A 15,526-nucleotide genomic window follows, 5' to 3' on the forward strand; every position below is an offset into this window, starting at 1 on the left:
AAATTTATTTGTGGTGTTCTTTGGTAACTCTAGTCTGTTTATTATTTAATAATTCTTTTACTCTTCAAACATAGCAATTGTTTTCAAAACTATACCATCCCACTATGCAGAAAGATGTACAGTTGTCAGTGTAGCCTAAGATATGCTTGTTTAGAATTATAATTATCTTAATCTTTGATCACACTTGCACATGTACCTTTCATATTCTTTCAGGCTGTTTACAAAGCAGACCTGGAATGGCTGAAAGGTATTGGATGGGTTCCTATTGGCTCCATGGAAGTTGAGAAAGCCAAGAGAGCTGGAGAAATCCTGAGTGAAAGGAAGTATCGTCAACCAGCAGACCAAATTAAATTTACTAGTGTGACAGATTCTTTGGCCATGGTCTTAGCCAAGCAAAATGCTGAGACTATGAACAAGGTGAGAGTTTGTTTTGTCAGTATTATTGCTAGCTAATAAAACTTGTTCGTGGGGTGAAAAATACAAAATAAGAGTAAGACTAAGCCCTTTCAGTAAGACTAAACTCTTTAATTGTAGACTTAGAGAAAATGAAAGCCCAAATGCAGCCTTTGATCAGGAAGCTCTGTGTGATCTAAAGAAAAACACCAAGAAAAAATTTACCTGATTCACATGTTTTTTCAATAGTAATACTAAAAATTGTGATGATTTCCCCTCTTCCTCAAATCTCAGCTGAAATCCTATTTTAAAATGTTTGTTCAGTGTATTCTTCTGTTTTCTTAATGTTACTTCACTATATGAAGCTCATCTCTGCCAGAACAGGCTACGTATTTCTGTGGTCCTTAGACAATCCTGTGAAATCATCAGAAATGGTGTTCCAGAGAGGTGCTAAGGGTATCTCCAGAGGTGGTGGTGCCTTAAACATGTTACAGTGTAGGATGTAGCAGAACGTTGAGGCTTTTCCTGCAGCTGCTGCAATGCTGTACTCTTGACTGAATGTCATGCTACATGATGAACAAGTTATGAGGAAAGAGCTTATGCTCTCTTGAAGTGAAGCTTCTGCAATTTATCTCAGACATGGAGGATGAAAGTCACAAAGAACCTACTCCCTTAATAAGAAATATCAATGAAAGGTCTTGTAGAGACAGAACAGAATAATTACAGAAGCAGAATGACAGAATGTTGGGGGTTGGAAGGGACCTCTATGTATCATCCAGTCCAAACCCCCTGCAAAAGCAGGATCACCTAGGGCAGGCTGCAGAGGAACATGTCCAAGCAGGATTGAAAGCTTCTAGAGAGGGAGACTCCACAACCTCTCTGGGCAGCCTGCTCCACGGCTCCAGCACCCTTATACAAACAAGTTTCTTATCATGTTCAGGTGGAATGGAACCTCCTGTATTCCAGCTTGTACCCATTGTTCCTTGTCCTGTCACTGGGCACCACTGAAAAGAGACTGGCAGCTTCATCCTGACACCCACCTCTCATCTATTTTATAAGATCCCCTCTCAGCCTTCTCCTCTCAAGACTAAACACCCCCATTTGTCTCAGTCTTTCCTCGTAAGAGAGATGTTCAAGGCCCAAAATCATCCTTGTCACTCTCTGTTGAACTCTCTCTAGTAGATCCTTGTCTCTCTCCTATAGCAGCTTCCCAGCAGTCCTATACCAATGTATTGCTGTGCCAAGGTAGCCTGGTGATGAAGGACAAAATTTCCTTCTTGAGCTGTTCCATGAGAAGGTTTGTTCTGTCAGGGTGATTAAAGCTTGCTTGAACAACCCCTCACAGACCGTAAAATACTTTCTTTGGACAAATGCATTACAATATCACAGTACATTAGAGGTTGGAAGGGACCTCCAGAGATCATTGAGTCCAACCGCCCTGCCAGAGCAGCATCACCTAGGCTAGTACACACAGGAATGCATCCAGGTGGGTTTGGAAAGTCTCCAAAGAAGGAGACTCCACAACCCCCCTGGGCAGCCTGCTCCAGGGCTCTGTCACCCTCACTGTAAAGAAGTTTCTCCTCATGTTGAGCTGAAATCTTCTATGTTCAAGCTTGTACCTGTTGTTTCTTGTCTTATTGCACACCACCAAAAAGAGCTTGGCCCCCTCCACTGGCACCCCTCAGATATTTATAGACATTGATCAGATCCCCTCTCAATCTTCTAAAGACTAAACAGCCCTAGGGCTCTCAGTCTCTCTTCCCAGGGGAGATGCTCAAGTCCCCTAAGCATCCTCAGGGCTCTCTGTTGGATTCTCTCCAGCAGGTCTCTGTCTCTCTTGAACTGGGGAGCCCCAAACTGGACACAGGATTGCAGCTGTGGTCTCACCAGGGCAGAGTAGAGTGCTCTCCTTTTGAGGATATATTTTTGATAATTACTGCTTTCAGCTTTGAAGTCTTTCCATCATGAGGGCATTGAAGGACCTTGCTGAAGGAATTTGTTTTCCTCTCTCCTAGCGTTTGTACACCGAAGCCTGGGATGCAGACAAAACGTCGATCCACGTCATGCCTGACACGCCAGCCATCCTGTTAGCCAAGGCCAACGCAGCCAACATCAGCAACGTAAGGACACTGAAACAGAGGCTAAAGTCATGGCAACTCAGAAATGAAGTATCATTTCGTTAACCAAAATATAATCTTCCCAAATAATCATTCATGAAAGTTGTAAGAAAAAGAACCTCTGAGATTTAGAAATTCTTTCAGATTATTGAGAAGCTGTTTTCTGTCTCCTTTTGCATAGAAACTCTATGTACAAGCCTGGGAAGAGGCCAAGAAGAAGGGTTATGACATGAGAGCTGATGCAATTCCGATCCAAAGTGCAAAGGCATCAAGAGATATTGCAAGTGATGTATGTTCTTCCTTTACATTTCTTTTCAGTTAACTTGAGAATCAAGAATGAACTAATAAGCTAGGTACAACTTAACAAGTCATGATGTATCAGAATCACTTTGCAAGCCTACTAACAAAGGATTCACTGCAGAGAGAAAATGGGCAACAGGTTCCAAAAGGAATATTGAATTCCAAATCCTGACATTAAGCAAATACTAAAAAAAGCAACCTACAACAAGCTAGAATGAAAATGAACAAAAACAGGGGAACAAAAATGTGTTAAGCATTTCTAAACTCTAGATATTTCATAGCATATAAAACAAATTTGTGATCAGCAGCAATACGAAATTCTGGGAAATTCATCCCAGAGTCACATTTGTGATCAGTAGCAAGATGAAATGATGGAAAATTCATCCCTCAGTCACTACTTCTCCTAATATTTCTTTCTTTGTTTCTAGTACAAGTACAAACTGACCCACGAGAAGGAGAAAGGCCACTACGTTGGGTGCAAAACTGCCCAGGAGGACCCCAAGCTGGCACTGGCAGCACGTGCCATGATGCTGCAGAACGACCGACTCTACAAGAAGGCCTACAATGACTCCAAGACCCAGATCCACTTGCCAGTGGACATGCTGGCAGTGCAGGCAGCCAAGGAGTGCCAGACACTGGTCAGTGACATTGACTACCGCCAGTACCTTCACCAGTGGACCTGTCTGCCTGACCAGAACGATGTGATCCATGCGAGGCAGGCCTATGACCTACAGAGTGATGTGAGTGAGAGTAACTATTGGAAAGCTTTATGGCAGCTGTGTCACTGGCCAAAAATCCTTTCAAATGCACATTCCTGAGCCTGCAGCTAGTCTTGATGTGTTATTTTAATCCAAATTGGAAGAAGCTAGATTTAGACTAGACATTAAGAAGAAATTCTTCACCACAAGGGTAGTGAGGCACTGGAACAGGTTGCCCAGAGAAGTTATGGAGGCTCCAAGCCTGAAATGCTCAAAGCTGGTTGGATGAGGCCTTGAGCAACCTGGTCTAGTAGGAGGTGTCCCTGCCTATGGCAGGTGGATTGGAACAAGATGATCTTTAAATTCCCTTCCAACCCAAACCATTCTGTGATCTGTAATCCTTTCCAGATCTGTAATGTTTTCAGCTTAGGGGCCAGAAATATTCTGGGCAGTTCACATGGAAGGGAAGCATGTTTCCGACAGATTTTTGGTCTGCTGCAGAATGTTTGGTTGCAGATGGCACCACTGATACGCATGGAGCAAGTATCTTTAAAAGACAAATAATGCAAATAATGTCCTTGCTCTGCACATCAAGGGCTTAGCCGTGTGTGGGAAGGACCTGGTACAGCACAGACTCATTGACTGCTTGCTGTGTAGCTGTGGGAGAAGGAGCCTGGGGAAAGCCTTGTGTGAAACATCTCTGCACTCGGAGTTCTCCCTGCAGTGTCACTAACCCTTGGTTTATTTACAGAACGTGTACAAGGCAGACCTGGAATGGTTGCGAGGCATCGGCTGGTTGACAGAAGGTTCTGTTGACGTGGTCAAAGCAAAGAAAGCCCAGGAGCTCCTGAATGAGAGGCTGTACCGCACGCGGCCGGAGGAGCTGAAATTCACCAGCATCACCGACACGCCAGACGTTGTCCGGGCGAAGATCAACGCTGCACAGATCAGTGATGTGAGCTCAGCTTGCAGTTGCCTTTCACAGGATCACAGGATGTTGGAAGGGACCTCTGAAGATCAAGGCCGACCCCCCTGCCAGAGCAGGACCATAGAATCTAGCACAGGTCACACAGGAACACATCCAGATGGGGCTTGAAAGTCTCCAGAGAAGGAGACTCCACCCCTCTAGGGAGCCTGTTCCAGTGCTCTGTGACCCTCACACTGAAGAAGATCCTCCTCATGTTGAGGTGGAACCTCCTATGCTGTAGTCTGTATCCACTGCCTCTTGTCCTATCCCAGGGTGTAAGTGAGCAGAGCCTGTCCCCTCCCTCTTGATCCCCAGCCCTCAGATATTTAGATACATTGATTAAATCCCCTCTCTGTCTTCTCCTCTCCAAACTAAACAGCCTGAGGGCTCTCAGCCTCTCCTCACAGGGCAGTGCTCCAGTCCTTTAATCATCCTGGTAGCTCTCTTTTGGACTCTCTCCAGCAGATCCCTCTCCCTCTTGAACTGGGGAGCCCCCAACTGGTCACAATATTCCAGGTGTGGCCTCACCAGAGCAGAGGGGGAGGAGAACCTCCCTTGATCTGCTGGACACACTTCTCTTAATTCTCCCCAGGATCCCATTGACCTTCTTGGCCACAAGGGCACATTGCTGACCATAGATAACTTGTTATCCACCAGGACTCCCAGGTCCTTCTCCATGGGGCATTTATTTTTCTTTGTAGTGGAGAGTACAGCTTCTGCTTTGGAAATGACTAATTAGGAACTAACTCAAACCAGTATTAACAAATTATTCCTCTTGGTGGATTCTTTTCTTTGACCAAACCATAGTGAAATGTCATTGTGCTTCCTTTCTCCTCAGCGTCTGTATCGTGAAGCCTGGGATAAAGACAAGACACAGATTTCTGTGCCCTCTGATACCCCTGTAATGCTGCAGTCCAAAGTCAACGCTCTCAACATCAGCAATGTAAGAGAAAAAAATCTTTTTGTGTGTGAAGCATTATTAGATCAAGAGTAAGAAAAGTGCTCTTCCAGAGCAGGCTTTAAGAAAAGGTATTGGTACCAGTAAGTCTTGACTGCATCTAACGAGCATGATTGATTTTCTTTTCAGAAACATTATCAGAAGGCCTGGGATGAGGCCAAGGCCAAAAGCTATGACATCAGAGCTGATGCCATTCCCATCAAACATGCCAAGGCTTCCAGAGACATTTGTAGTGAGGTACAGTCTTCTCTTAATGTGCTTCCTGTGTCCAGCTGAAGATCAAAGAATTGACAGCTTAGTAAGCTGGAAGCCTTTTCTTAGTTGTATCCAGGTGAGCGATATGTGGCTGCTGACACTGTTTCTGTGTTTCTAGTACAAGTACAAACTGACCCACGAGAAGGAGAAAGGCCACTACGTTGGGTGCAAAACTGCCCAGGAGGATCCCAAACTGGCACTGGCAGCACGTGCCATGATGCTGCAGAACGACCGACTCTACAAGAAGGCCTACAATGACTCCAAGACCCAGATCCACTTGCCAGTGGACATGTTGGCAGTGCAGGCAGCCAAGGAGTGCCAGACACTGGTCAGTGACATTGACTACCGCCAGTACTTTCACCAGTGGACCTGTCTGCCTGACCAGAACGATGTGATCCATGCGAGGCAGGCCTATGACCTACAGAGTGATGTGAGTATGTGCAGGGATGTGGTGGTTGCTATTTGTGCTATTTCATAGAATCATAGAATCAACCAGGTTGGAAGAGACCTCCAAGCTCATCCAGTCCAACCTACCACCCAGCCCTAAGTAATCAACCAGACCATGGCACTAAGTGCCTCATCCAGCCTCCTCTTGAACGTCTCCAGCGATGGCGACTCCACCACCTCCCTGGGCAGCACATTCCAATGGGCAATCACCCTCTCTGTGAAGAACTTCCTCCTAATATCCAGCTTATATTTAATGTATGGCAGCCTGAGTTTGATGGTTTCATGAATTATAGAATGGTTTGGGTTGGAAGGAACCTTAAAGATCATCTAGCTCCAACCCCCTGCCATGGGCAGGGACAATTCCTACTAGACCAGGTTGCTCAAGGCCTTTTCAAGCCTAGTCTTAAACGCTTGCTTTTTTTTTTCTGCTTGAACTTGTAAACCGAAGTGACTAGAGGAATATATATTGTGAAGGGGGCAGGAAGACTCTTTTAAGATCTTAGCACTCATCATTAATGGCAATTTGGTTCACTTGTTTCCCCTCTATTTAACTTCACAAGGTTTAGAATCAGAGAATTATTTTGGTTGGAAAAGACCTCTAAGATCATCAAGTCCAACCATCAAGCTAACACCACCATGGCCTTTAAACTGTGTCCCAAAGTTCCATGTCCACACATTTCCAAATGTCTGTTGTTTGAGAAATCATAGAATCATAGAATTGTCAGGGTTGGAAGGGACCTCAAGGATCATCTAGTTCCAACCCCCCTGCCATGGGCAGGGACACCTCACACTACATCAGGTTGTTCAGAGCCACATCCAGCCTGGCCTTAAAAACCTTCAGGGATGAGGCTTCTACCACCTCTCTGGGCAATCTGTTCCAGTGTCTCACCACCCTCATGGTAGTAGAAACTTGTGAAGTCTGAGAAAATCTTGGTGGTGCATTAACGACTTAAAACCTAGTTCCCAGATTGTATTTTACTTATGACTCTGAACATCCTCTTGATTATGAAAAGGATTCATCTAAATGTGTACTGGATGACATTTTAATCAGACATTTCCTAAGACCCCTGCTGCTTTATATAGTTTCAAATAATGAAGGTGGTCATTTTAAACATCAAGTTTTCCTTTTCTTCTTTTCTGACTGTGTCTGTAGGCTGTCTACAAGTCAGACTTGGAATGGCTCCGTGGAATTGGCTGGCTGCCTAATGATTCCCCAGAGATTAAGAGAGTGAAGCAGGCCCAGGATCTCCTGAGTGACAATGTGTATCGCACGCCGATTGACAGCCTGAAGTACACCAGTGTGGTTGATTCTCCAGATGTTCTTCTAGCCAAAACCAACGCTGAGCAAGTCAGCATTGTACGTTGCACTCTTCTTCAAGTTGTTTTGAGGTTATAAACAGCATCCCAGAATATATCTGGTTGGAAGAGACCTCAAAGATCACCCAGTCCAACCTTCAACCCAGGACTGAAGGGTCAAGCTAAACCATGTCCCTAAGCACCAGGTCCGCATGCTGTGTGAATACCCCCAGGGATGGTGACTCCACCACGGCTAGAGAGATATTTCACTGTGAAAATATCAAATTGTTTGGTGGTATTTTAAGTCAAGTTCAACACTTTTCCAGTAATTTTATTTTTTAGAGATAATCTGGGAGAGATTTATGGGATTTTATGTTATTGACAAGTGAGATTCCATATAGAAAATATCATAAAATGCTCTGTTTTCACAGCAAAAATACAAAGAAGCCTGGGAGAAGGACAAGACTATGATCCATATTATGCCAGACACACCTGAAATCAACCTAGCCAGGAGTAATGCTGTTAACTGCAGCAAGGTATACTTATCATTTTTTTTTTCACATTTCTGTAAAACAATGTTGTGTATCCTGTAAACTGCATAGAATCACAGAATTCCAAGTTGGAAGTGGCCCCATGGATCATCTGGTCCAACCTCTCTAGGTGATGGTGTAGCTCACAGGATCACAGGATGTTAGGGTGTGGTAGGGACCTCCAAAGATCATTGAGTCCAACCCGCCTGCCAGAGCAGGACCATAGAATCCAGCACAGGTCACACAGGAACACATCCAGATGGGTCTGGAAAATCTCCAGAGAAGGAGACTCCACAACCCCTCTGGGCAGCCTGTTCCAGTGCTCTGTGAGCCTCCCAGTGAAGAAGTTCTTCCTCATGTTGAGGTGGAACCTCTTGTGTTGTAGTTTATACCCATTACCACTAGTCCTATAACAGGGTGCAGTGGAGAAGAGGCTGTCCTTTCCCTCTTGTCGTCCAGCCCTCAGATATTTATAGACATTTATTAAATCCCCTCTCAGTCTTCTCTTCTCCAGACTAAGAAGTCCCCTCACCTGTCAAACCAAGTTCTAAAACTGTCCAATGTAGGGGAAATCGCCGCTTCCCTTGGGAGATGTGAACATTCTAAGATCTTACAAAGCTGAAGATTAAGTCATGTGAATCTCACAGAATCATAGAATGGTTTGGGTTGGAAGGGACCTTAAAGACCATCAAATTCCAACTCCCATACCATGGGCAGGGATACTTTCTGCTCAATCAGGTTGCTCATGCAACTGGCCTCATGCAAACTGGCCTTGAACACCTCCAGGCAGGAAGTATCCATGCCCTCCCTGGGCAATCTGTTCCAGGGTCTCACCACTTTCACTATCCATATTTGAGAGGCAGGATGATTTTCAGCAGTATTTCTGGCTAGGAGCAGGAGTAATGCTCAAAAATTCTCACGGTATTTCAGCCAACATGGCTGTGAAATGTGTGTTTCCTGAATAGCAAGTTCCAGAGCATTTAGCATATGTGTGACATTCTGCTGTCTTTTCAGAAAATGTATATAAAAGATTGGGATGAGCTGAAGACCAGCTATGATTTGAGGGCAGATGCAATCCCCATCAAGACAGCCAAAGCATCTCGAGAAATCGCTAGTGACGTAAGTGCCAGGAGGTCCTTCTAGCTCCTCACAGGCTTTAGGAGCTGTTGCATGAGGACTGGGTAGTGATGGTGCTCTTTGCTCTTTCCCCAGTACAAATACAAACTGGATCACGAGAAGCAGAAAGGACATTACGTTGGAGTTCCAAACGCAAAGGAAGACGCCAAAATGCAGTTTGCCCTCGGCATAGGCAAAGTTCAGAGCGATCTGGAGTACAAGAAGCACTTTGCCAAATGGAAGACACAGTGTCACCTGCCAGTAGACATGCTGTCCATCGTTCAGGCCAAGCAGGGTCAGGCTTTGGTCAGTGACATCGACTACCGGCATTACTTGCGTCAGTGGATCTGCCTCCCGGATCAGAACGATGTCATACATGCTAGGAAAGCCTACGACCTCCAGAGCGATGTGAGTCGATGTGAAGGTTCACCTTAATGGCTACACTGGCTCTTCTTGGCATCACAGAAGTGTTTCAGTTGGAAAAGATCTTTAAGAGCATCAGCTCCCACCATTATCTAGCTACCAAATCTCAGTACCACATCTCTGTGTCTTTGAAACACCTGCAGAGATAAGGATTCAATCACTTCCCTGAGCCTTCTGTTCCAGTCTTTGAGAACCCTTTCAGTGAAGAAGTTTCTTCTAATATCCAACCTAAACCTCCCCTGATGCAACTTGAGGCCCTTTCCTCTTGTTCTGTCACTTAGAATCATAGAGTCATAGAACTGTCAAGGTTGCAAGAGGCCTTTTGAGATCATCAAGTCCAACTGCTTGCTTAGAGTTCAAAATCTCATGCTTACTGCTAAGCCACTACCACTAAACCATTTCCCTAAACACCACATCTGTGTGTCTTTTAAATACCTCCAGGGATGGTGACTCCACCAACTTCCTGGGCAGTCTGTCCAATGCCTGATAACCACTTTGGTGAAGAAATTTTTCCTAATATCCAACCTGAACCTCCCCTGGCACAACTTAAGTCCCTTTCTTCTTGTCCTTGTTACTAGGGAGCAGAGACCAATCCCAACCTGGCTCCAACCTCCTTTCAGGGAGTAGAGAGCAATGAGGTCTCCCCTTAGCCTTCTTTTCTCCGGGCTAAACACCCCCAGTTCCCTCAGCTGCTCCTCACCAGGCCTGTTCTTCAGAACCCTTCATCAGCTTTGTTGCTTTTAGTCAGCTCCAGCCCCAAGTAGTGGAATTCTGCTGAATCCAGTGCACTGGCTTTGCTGTTTATTAGGAATACAAAGTTATGTGCCACTGTTATCCATTGCCAGGCTTGAAGTGTGATCAATATAGAAGTAGAGCTCATGTTGGAATTCCTGCTCCTTTCTTAACCAGTGGAAGTAAATACCATTAGTTATGAATCTTACTGGGTTGTACAGGGAACTGTAGCTCACAGCATGGCCCCCATTTTGTTTTCCCAGGCTGTTTACAAATCTGATTTAGAATGGCTGCGGGGTATTGGATGGCTGCCCAATGATTCAGTTGGAATCAACCATGTCAAATATGCTGGAGATCTCTTGAATGAGGTAACAAAACGTTTTTCCAGACTCACATTTTCTTAAGACTATTTGCAATCTGAAGTATTTTTGGTGATTAAACACAGCTGCATTTTCCAAACAAGAAAATAGAACTGGACTATTTCCACAGCATTCATTCTGTGTATGGAGAGTTTTCTTTTCCATGTCATCTTTCTGGTCTGTGTTTTCAGGATTTCTGTGTTAGCTAGGGAATAGTCCAACATAATCTTGCCTGTTCTTTTCTCTTGTGTAGAGAAAGTATCGTACCAAAGCTGAAACCCTTCCGTTTACTCCAGTGGCAGACAGAGTTGATTATATCACAGCAAAGAATAGTGGTGAAATTCTTAGTCAGGTGAGTTTGCTGGGGCTTTTCTGGACTGTTAAACTGACCTGTAAATTTACATGATAGGATTTTAACTTTAAAAGGGTATTTGTTTGATTTTTTTTTCCATAAGTTACACACAAGAATTCTCAATCAGTCTCTGTGAATTCCATGAATCTATGGCATAAAGGTGGACAAGACTTAGCTCATCTCAATCACTTATAAGGCAATAAGTTCCTCAAGCAGAATCACTGTCAACATGAACATAAATAGCCACTTGCACTCTAGAAACCATAATGTTTAAACCTTCTCATTTACACCAGCATAATTTTACACTTTTTACCGTGTAACAATAAAGATGAGCAAAGTTGCTGTGCTGTCAGCTTGCTGTTCTTTACATTTTTCAAGACTGAGATCATGCTGAGCAAAGAGATTTTTTTCTTAAAAAGCCCAAAATCTTGTGCCCTTGTTCAAATGTTTTTGCCTGCAGTTTGCTGTACCTCCCTGCAGACCAAATGCTGACTTCTGAAGATTCTTCCCTGTCCACTTAGAACAAGTTTTTAAAATTGCCTCTGAGCAATGTTGTGATTTCTTGTCTTGTATAATTTTCTTTTTTTAAAAAAACCCACATATTTGGATGTGTATTTTGTGCATCACACCTAACAACCTTCCAAATTGAGGGTTATGCATTATTTCATGCATAAAATATGGGTCTTGATAGTCTGTCTTCCTAATTTTATGGTGGTGCTGCAAAGTAGTCATCTCTTTCTCTGTTCTAGATTAAATACCACAAAGCATGGAACGAGGCCAAGTCACATTATACTCTGACAGATACACCACAGCTGGATATGGCTCGAGAGGCAGCCAGAATTCTTAATCAGGTATGTGGCCTCTCCTTGACAGCAGAGATAATAACTCACATGAAAAACTCTTTGGAGGAGTGTAGAAAACTTGCCTTATTAAGAAGATCCTAAAGGAAGGATTTGTTATTCTTACACTTTCATATAGATCACTTCAGTATGATAATCATTATCATACTTCTCCTCTCTTTTGTTTTCCACAGAATTTATACAAGGAAAACTGGGAGAAAGAAAAAGCCACTGGTTACCTCTTACCTCCTGACAGTGTGCAGATCTCTCATGCCAAACGCTCAAATGAGGTCCAAAGTGAGGTAATAATTCTTCTCATTAGCAAAGCAAGTGCCTGGGAACCTGGAAATGTTAAAAGCCCTGCAAGTTCAACAACAGACAGAGAAAGCTTTCCATTAGGGGTAACACCCAGTAGTCTTTTCATGACCCATGAAGTCCACTGTCCTGCAAAAAATCCAGACATCTTTGTAATTGTGAGGCTTAACAGATCCAGATTCTCCTTTCTACCTTCATTTTCTCTAGAAACTGTCCTTTCAAAACCTTATTTTATAAATGTTAAATAACTGATGTTATGATAAAAGTATTTAGCTCTGATTTCACTTTCAGGCACATTATGTAGGCTTTCTCCTTGAGAAACTGTAAGCTAGCATGCACATTACATTTTAAACTTCTTCACATGAATGTTGAAATGATTCTAGTTTGAGTATACAATTTATCACACCAGTGTGATGTAAATACCTTAAGCAAACATCCACTCTTCAGACAGTCTCCATTTCTTACAACATTTGTTACAAAACTGAGGCTAAATGCACTAATTTCAGAATACTAGAATGGAAGGGGTTGGAAGGGACCTCTGGAATTCATTGAGTCCAACCCCCTGCCAAGGCAGAGAGAGCTAGAGAGGGTCACACAGGAACATATCTGGGTGGGTTTTGAATGTCTCCAGAGATGGAGACTCACTACCTCTCTGGGCAGCCTGCTTCAGGGCTCTGTCACCTTTAAATTCAAGAAGTTCCTCCTCATGTCTAGATGGAACTTGTTATGGTCAAGTTTGTGTCCATTACCTCTTGTCCTGTCACTGGGCACCACCGAGTAAAGACTGGTCCCATCCTCCTGACACCCTCCCTTTAAGTATTTATAAGTATTGATGAGATTGCCCCCTCAGTCTTCTCTTTTTCAGACTGAAAAGCCCCAATTCTCTCAGTCTTTCCTCATAAGAGAGATGTTGCAGTCCCCTCAACATCTTTGTAGCTCTTGAAGAAGCACTGGGAATCATAGAATGGCTTAGGTTGGAAGGGACCTTAGAGATCACCTACTCCAACTCCAACCATGAGCAGGAACACCTTTCAGCTAGACTCAGCTGCTCAAGGCCTCAAGGTGCTGCCTACAACCTCCAGCCAAACCTGGGCTCTGGGGACTAGTCACAGTCTCCTACCAAGCTTAAAATCAAGCTGGAAAACAGCTTTTGTTAAGAAGCATTTTCTAACAAGTCTTTCCTCTTGTGTGGAAAATAATATTTACTGGAAAATGGTAGCATATTAGTCTAGAAATTTGCCTTTTTTTTGGAGTGGGAGGACTATGCAAAGTAACACTGCTGTTTGTGTCATGCTTTTATCTTGTAGTGAAAACTTGAAGATGAGAGTTGAGCTCCCTCTAGCACCTTTTTTTTTTTTTTTTTTTTTTGTCTTAACAAAACCATAGCTCTTCACAGGCTAAACCCAGAGCAGATACAACCAGTGCTGATTTCATCCCTATTCCTTCCCTTTCCCACCAGCTTAAATACAAAGCTGAGTACGTCAAACAGAGAGGGCACTACGTCGGAGTTCCCAGTATGAGAGATGATCCCAAGCTGGTGTGGTTTGAGCACGCAGGCGAGATCCAGAATGACAGGTTGTACAAGGCAGACTATCAGAAAACAAAGTCCAAAATCCACATCCCAGCAGACATGGTGTCAGTTGTAGCAGCAAAGGAAGGTCAGAACCTGGTGAGCGACATTGAGTACCGCCAGTACCTGCGTGAATGGACTTGCCACCCTGACCAGAACGACTGCATCCAGGCGAGGAAGGCCTATGACCTGCAAAGTGATGTAAGTGCTGTTACAGACTTACTGTGTCATTTCCACTTAGAATCACAGAATAGTAGAATCGTTAAGGTTGGAAAGACTTTCAAGATCACCAAGTCCAACCGCAACCCAGCTACCATGACCACTAAACTATATCCTGAAGATATAGTGCTTCTTGAACACCTCCAGGGATGGTGACTCCACCACCTCCCTGAGCAGCCTGTTCTAACTCCTCACCACCCTTTCAAGTAATTTGTCCTAATATCCAGCCTAAACCTCCCCTGGCACAACTTAAGTCCATTTAGCTTGTTCCAAGTGTATTGTCAATATTAGGTAAGGCTGAAAAAATGTCATCCTGAATTGAAGAATTTATTTCCTTTTTGATTTGTCTTTTATGATTTAGAATGTTTATAAATCTGATTTGGAATGGCTTCGTGGCATTGGCTGGATTCCTCTGGATTCGGTGGAACATAAGAAAGTTAAGAATGCACAAGAGCTGATAAATAAGGTAAGAGAAAATATTCAAGCAGTTTTGCAATTAGTTTTTTTGTTTTATGCACAGTGTGTACAAAATATCTTTCATTTCTTTGCAGAGATCATACACAAAAGAAGCCCTTGAGAACTTCTCCAAATATACCAGTGTGGTTGACACTCCTGACATTGTTTTGGCAAAGATGAACTCTGTCAATCAAAGCGATGTATGTACTCCTTAAGCTATTCTATTGCTTGCTTAGAATCAGTAATGACTTAATTGCTTTTACTAAGCTCTGCTCTGCTTAACCTTCTTGGTTCTTCTTCTTAACCTTATGTGTGTGTGTCCATGTGCATGCTTCATAAGTAACAGACTTACTGGGCTAAATAAGGTTAGTAAAAAGTGATATAAATTAACAACACAATAATGTTCTTTTTTTTTTTTTTTTGATAGAATAAAGCATGTCCCTTACTTAGAGTTTCTCTAGATTTTTGCTCATAATACCTTCAAATTGAGTCCTGTTTGTGTTGAACCAGCAGTTAGTTGTATAGTGGTGGAGTTCCTGGTGTTGCTACTAACCTGTATTTGTTAATTAGTACATTTCATTTCACCAGAGTTCTCTGCAGATTTTGTGCTATGGTATTTGCCTGTGTGTTACAGTGGTTGGAATGTACTGCACAACATGATCAGAGAATCACAGAATGGGTAGGGGTTGGAAGGGACCTCCAGAGAACATCCAACACCCCTTGCCAAAGCAGGGTCACCTAGGGTATGCCATACAGAAACAAATCCAGGTGGATCTTGAAAGTCTCCAGAGAAGGAGACTCCACAACCACCCTGGGCAGCCTGCTCCAGGGCTCCACCACCCTCAAGAAGTGTTTCCTTGTGTTGAGGTGGAACATCCTGTGTTCTAGCTTGTACACATTGTCCCTTGTCCTGTCACTGAACAGCACTGAAAAGAGACTGGCACCTTCATCTTGACAACTACCCCTCAGATATTCATAGACATTCATAAAATCCCCCATCAGCCTTTTCTTCTCCAGGCTGAACAGCCCCAAACTCTTTCTTCATAGCAGTCCTCCAGTCACACTCATAGCCTCTGTTGGACTCTCTCCAGCAGGTCCCTGTTTCTCTTGAATTAGGCAGCCCAAAACTGAACACAGTATTCCAGGTGTGGTCTCACCAGGGCAGAGTAGAGGAGGAGAACTTC

General features: G+C 43.6%; 1 protein-coding gene across 1 annotated transcript in view; it reads left to right on the top strand.

Moving 5' to 3' along the window:
- The window catches only part of NEB (nebulin), a 149,868-nt gene that overhangs the window by 61,210 nt on the left and 73,132 nt on the right, over positions 1-15,526 (top strand). The window contains exons 64-82 of the mRNA XM_054380962.1: positions 214-417; positions 2,409-2,513; positions 2,692-2,799; positions 3,239-3,550; positions 4,260-4,463; positions 5,314-5,418; positions 5,563-5,670; positions 5,807-6,118; positions 7,289-7,492; positions 7,863-7,967; positions 8,976-9,080; positions 9,174-9,485; positions 10,496-10,600; positions 10,845-10,943; positions 11,693-11,794; positions 11,977-12,084; positions 13,557-13,868; positions 14,248-14,352; positions 14,438-14,542. Of these exons, the coding sequence (XP_054236937.1) occupies positions 214-417; positions 2,409-2,513; positions 2,692-2,799; positions 3,239-3,550; positions 4,260-4,463; positions 5,314-5,418; positions 5,563-5,670; positions 5,807-6,118; positions 7,289-7,492; positions 7,863-7,967; positions 8,976-9,080; positions 9,174-9,485; positions 10,496-10,600; positions 10,845-10,943; positions 11,693-11,794; positions 11,977-12,084; positions 13,557-13,868; positions 14,248-14,352; positions 14,438-14,542 (3,120 nt within the window). The remainder of the gene's footprint in view (positions 1-213; positions 418-2,408; positions 2,514-2,691; positions 2,800-3,238; positions 3,551-4,259; positions 4,464-5,313; positions 5,419-5,562; positions 5,671-5,806; positions 6,119-7,288; positions 7,493-7,862; positions 7,968-8,975; positions 9,081-9,173; positions 9,486-10,495; positions 10,601-10,844; positions 10,944-11,692; positions 11,795-11,976; positions 12,085-13,556; positions 13,869-14,247; positions 14,353-14,437; positions 14,543-15,526) is intronic.

This window comes from Indicator indicator, chromosome 5 (genome assembly GCF_027791375.1).
Source record: "Indicator indicator isolate 239-I01 chromosome 5, UM_Iind_1.1, whole genome shotgun sequence".
Taxonomy (NCBI): Eukaryota; Metazoa; Chordata; class Aves; order Piciformes; family Indicatoridae; genus Indicator; species Indicator indicator.